At 56.6% G+C, this 5,066-nt stretch overlaps 1 protein-coding gene across 6 annotated transcripts in view; it reads left to right on the top strand.

The window, feature by feature from the left end:
* Window positions 1–5,066, top strand: part of TTC7B (tetratricopeptide repeat domain 7B) — a 223,778-nt gene that overhangs the window by 175,666 nt on the left and 43,046 nt on the right. The window contains exon 18 of one of the 6 annotated variants that reach the window (XM_023528859.1): window positions 1,523–1,597. The exons of the other annotated variants lie outside the window; for them this stretch is intronic. Within the exon in view, the coding sequence (XP_023384627.1) occupies window positions 1,523–1,582 (60 nt within the window). The 3' untranslated portion in view covers window positions 1,583–1,597. Of the gene's footprint in view, window positions 1–1,522; window positions 1,598–5,066 lie in introns of those variants that run through there. 6 annotated transcript variants of the gene reach the window in all.

The raw sequence follows: 5,066 nt of genomic DNA, 5'->3' as shown, positions 1-5,066 counted from the left end.
TCTCACCATCCCACCGAGCCCCTGGGGAGGGGATCACTCTGCCCAGATTAACACACCCATTTGCAAACCCCGAAACAAATGTCAGTCTTGCAGCCAAGACCCTGACGGAGGCATTGCCCAGGCCCTCTGTGAGGACAGGACTTAGGCTCTGTTCCTTTTAGGGACCACAGGCCCCCAGTTTTGGGCCTGGCCCAGAGAAGCATGAGGTAGGACCAATGCATGAAGACAAAATCACTGCTCTTATTTTGACTTCCAAGGTCCCCAAACAAAGAACAATTCCAGTGAGAGTCGACAAGGATGAAGTCCTCCCCCAGGCCTGGATGACAGGATACTCGTGGGCGCACGTGACCCCTTTCCTCTTTGGCCCATGTGCCGATTTTTATATGAAAGAGCCAATTCATGAAGACACAGGAAGTGTGCTCGGAGAGGCCCTGTCACTCCTGGCAGATACCTGCGTTCCCTCTGGGGACTCCTCTGCCCTCCGTGGGCAGAGACTGTTCCAGAACCAAGTTGCTAAGGCTTATTTCCCAAGCACACTCCCCGCTTTAGAGAAGCAGGGTTTGGGGTAAAGGAAATGGTTTTGAGGGGTCAGGGAGTCTGCTAGCCGAGCTCCCCACCTGCTCACCTATAGGCCTGACCTACAAGACTGGAGGGACCTGATGGCCACAAGTCTTTCCTTCCTGTCTGCCAGACCTCAGGTGGAGGGGCAGATGTGACAGCACCACAGTGTGTACAGCCCTTGGGCTGCCTCGAATGTAGAAAACGTGTTCCACTGAGCAGACTGAGCCCCCGAGGGAGCAGGCGTGGCTAGCCAAAGGCACCTTGGTGAGAAAAAAGAGCATTCTTGGGACAGACGCAGCCCTGTGGCCGGTGCCCAGCCTGCTAGCGGGGTCCAGGCTGGATTCCAGTCTGCTCTGCCTGCACCTTTCCACAGTGCATAGTCTGCACGCCGTGAGCCTGGGCATATGTATTGGGGGCCAGTTTTCAACTTCACAGCTGAAGCCCCCCAGTCAGGAACACCTCCTCACCGGGGCGAAGAGTCGTCGGACCTTCACAGCATAGCTCAGCCCAATTCAGATCCCACCTTTAGTTCGGTTTAGCAATAACTTCAGAAAGCCCTCTGTGCAGGGCAGGTAGGAGCATGCTGCAATGCAGGGGCGGGGAGGGGCGACTTGATCCCGGCCCCCCAGGAGCATGGCCTCTAGTGGGAAGGTCGGCACACACACGGGTCACTGTAGTGCAAGGCAGACTGAGGTGAGGGACTTCCTTGAGCACACACAGGGTGGCGGAGAGATGCTTTACCCCGGACCGGCCGGGGAAAGCAAATGCAGGGTGGGCTTTGGCAGAGCCCAGGGTGAGAGAGGATGGCGATTCGGGGAAGGCATTTGGGGCAGAGGGAACAGCAGCAGCAGAAGTGTGGAGCTGAGACCGTGAATTGAACAGAGAGGGCGGGATGTGGAAAGGCGGCGGGGCCCTAACCGTGAATGCTAAGCAAAAGCATGTGGGTTACATTCACCTGCAGGACGGACCCGCTGAAGCCTTGCGAGCAGAGGAGGGAGTTTATGGGCAGCATTTCTCATAGTAACCCAGTGACAAGGACAAACCAAAGAATTCCACAGAGGACAACCAGCGCTTAGAGGCTGAGCTCTCAGAATGAGGTAGAAATGTCCGCGACCCTGAAAATCCCCTTTACCTTTGGTTAGACTCTGCCAGCTGCCAGCAGGCAGGACAGAACCTTCATCCCATGACCTCTTCGGAGAGGGACCTTTCAGAGCCCGCCCTGCAGCAGGGGGCCCTAAAGTTGGTTCCTGTTGGGGGCTGACTGGCTCTAAGTTCCCAGAGCAGCTTCCCTCTGCGTCGCTGTTCCCGCCATCCAAGTGCTTATATCTCTTAATAAGCTCTCAAGTCCCTTCGTTTGTTTGTTTTTTTAACTGAAAGGGTCAGGGAAACTTCATTTGCTGTTGCTTCTCTGGCCTCTGACTTTCTTCACTGACCTGGGCCACAGAGATGCTTGCCCTGCTCTGATCCTCAGTCAGTGTTCATTCATCTACAAACTTGTCGGGAGCACCTACTGAGTGCTGGAGCCTGTGCTGAGATGCAGAGACAGTCGTGGCTGGGAGTTGCTCGTGGTTTTAGTGGGAGAAGACGGTAACTGATCTTATTTTGGGGGAAGTATAAATAATACTCCTCTCTTTACCGCCTGAGTTCTGAACCAAATAAGAAATAGACAGAGGAGGCCGATGTACTTCAGACTCGCGGCTTTGTGACGAGGGAGGCTACCTCGGAGAGAGCGCCTCGACTTCTGGTCTCAGTTGGGCTCCCTAAAGCATCGCAGCTGAGGTGAATTCACTCATCCCAAATTGCTGACCTCCTGCTGCAGAGGGGTGAGCCCAATGTCATGCTGAGAATGCAGGGGACAAGGGACAGGGCATTGGAAGGAGAGAGCCCTGAGGCCACCGCGAGCAAGCCCAAGTCGTTCTCCCAGATGCATCAATCCGATGGGACCTGGGGGAGGGGAGGGTCAGGTGTGTGGCTGTGGCAGATGGGCACCTGACAGAAACAAGAAGCAAGATCGAAGGGTCCCCTAGCAAAGATGATTTGTCTAGGGGCTGATAGAGACTACACAAGGTGCTATGGGAATGCAGAGGATGGAGCTGCTCACCCTGTGGGATCAAGGATAGACGTTTGTGAAACCCTTTGCTGAGGAAACACGGGTCCTCGTTTGAGCTGTGGACCCCTGGGAAGGCAGGCTTCCCAAGCAGTGAAAGCTCAGAGTAACCGCCTGCATGGCCTCACTATAGTCCAGGGGACCAGTGTGTGCCTGGGCGAGAAGGTCCCTCTGGGGATGTCCAGGTAGTCCTTTGCCCATTCTCCCCCAACCCCATCTCGAACGACTTGATTGATGTCCGAAACCCCACCTCGAAGGTTTCACCCCTGGAGCCTTAGACTTTGCGCCCCCATTAAGATGCCACATGCTCGTGTGACTGTAGGGAATGACCGACCACAGGCCTACCTCGCCTCCTCGCTCTTCTTAGACTTTGCTCCCTTTGCGAGTCGAAGGTAAGACCCTCCGCCAGCCAAACGACTGTAATGAAGGGCTCAGATGATGGTTAGCATTTTTTAGCGATAACGTATTTTTTAATTAACATATGTACATCTTTAGACATAACTGCACAGGAATAGACTACGTCATTTTTCTATGCACTGGGAAGCCAAAAACAATGGACACGACTCACTTGACTGCGATACTCGCTTTACTGCGATATCGACTTTGTTGCAGCAGTGCGAGACCCAACCCGCTGTGTCTCCGAGGCGCACCTGTATTCTGAGCCATCGTCTCAGAAGTCCTGGTAAAACGGAAGGGCCAGACCTGCGTCTTCCCAACGCACTACGTCAGCCAGATAGAGCTGCGGGGCTCAGTGAGCCGTTTTACCCCTTGGCACCTTAGCTTCCTCACGCTGAGTCTCGAAGAGGGCGAAGCTCCCCTGAGCACTGCCCTCACCCTTTTCACCCACCCTGGGCTCCCGGCACCCATTCTCCGGGCCGATCCTCACTGCTGCCCTAGGAGAGATGTGGGCCGGCATCCGCCTTCCCTCTGACGATGAACAGGCCCAGAGGAGTGGACGGCTTCGCCCCAGGCCACACACAAGGCCCAGGCGCGGGAACCGAATCTCAGTGTTCTCAGGACTCTATGGCTTACAGTCTGGGTACCCTAGAACCCTGAGGTCCCCAGCAGTGCCTCAAAGACCGGGAGAGGGGGCCAAACGAAGCGGGGAGGAAAGCTGCCCACTCTTGAGATCTCTTTAGAGAAAAGAGGCCCCACCAGGGGAAACGGTTTAAAAATCACACCAGTACGTTATGCCCTGTGTCCTTCCGTTTGAGCTTAAAACGGAGGGACTCGGGAGCAGCCTGGGCCACGCATTCGTCTGCCACATCTGCCTCATCGGTGACACAGGTTTCCTCCTACAACTTCTGTGCCGCCGAAAAGGAGTCCTTGGAGGCCTGGACCTTTCTCCCGCCTTCATGAGCATGAGTCAGCTCCGCTTCGTCTTCCATGTGCTCTTCATGTGAGGGGAGCAGTAGCTCAGACCTGTGGCCAGCAGAGACACACTGGTCAGTAAGATACGGGGTCTCACGGGGGGCCTCATACAACAGGACTTACGTGGGCATGTCGTGCTGGTGTTTAAGCCCCCACCCCCCTCCAAGCTCGAGTCTCGTTACAAAAACTCTGGAAGCATTTAATCCCCACTCTCTCAAGTTGGCCTTTTTCCCACGGTGATCTAGAAGGAGAGGCCTGGCGTGTCTTAGCCACCCGCAGACAGCCCTAGGCCCTGGGGATTTCTGGAAAGGTACATAATGGAGACGGAAGCAAGTGAGGAGCGAGGGGACAGGGAGAGGGGCCTTCTGCGCGTCCCCCGCGTCTCTGTCACGCCGCGGGCGCACACCTGCCTCCTCCTGGCAAACGGCCTGGAGAGAATCGCGCTACTGAGAGACGTCAGCCGGCCCGCGGTGTCATTATGAGGCTGTTTGTCTCCCAGGAGGGCGGGCTTTGCCTGGGCCAGACCCGAAGGGCAGCGATGCCATCTCGGTTCCCGTAGAGCCCCGTGTGTAGTGCGTGCTCAGTAAGGACCAGGTGAGCTGAGTCCCCAGAGCAGATGAGGCAGGCATGGTGCCCGCATGGCCACCTGTGAGGCTCGGTGAGGTGCGTTTGAATTGCCTGAGTCCCCACGGCTGAGAGGCACTCCGGCCGCCCCTGCAGGCCTAGGCCCAGCCCGTCATTCCCGTGCTGCCGAGGACCTGCCACGGTCTCCAGGGCTTTCTCTTGGCCTGAGTCGTCATCACTGGTGTGACCGTGGTCACCCGCAAAGTGAGAGTGCGGAGGAGAGGAGGCATCCGGGCGGGTCGAGGCCACAAAGTCAGACTACGACCGTGTGACACCCCCTGCCCTTTTCCAGTCTCCGGGCTTGAAGCCGGAGGTGGGGGGTCGGAGAGAATGATGGGTCCACAGCAGAGCTTGACGTCAGGAGTAGACCCATGACCCTCACAAAAACATGCCAGGGGCACAG

The sequence above is a fragment of the Pteropus vampyrus genome, unplaced genomic scaffold (genome assembly GCF_000151845.1).
Source record: "Pteropus vampyrus isolate Shadow unplaced genomic scaffold, Pvam_2.0 Scaffold32, whole genome shotgun sequence".
In the NCBI taxonomy this organism is placed as follows: Eukaryota; Metazoa; Chordata; class Mammalia; order Chiroptera; family Pteropodidae; genus Pteropus; species Pteropus vampyrus.
This window is presented reverse-complemented; position numbering and strand designations above follow the sequence as displayed.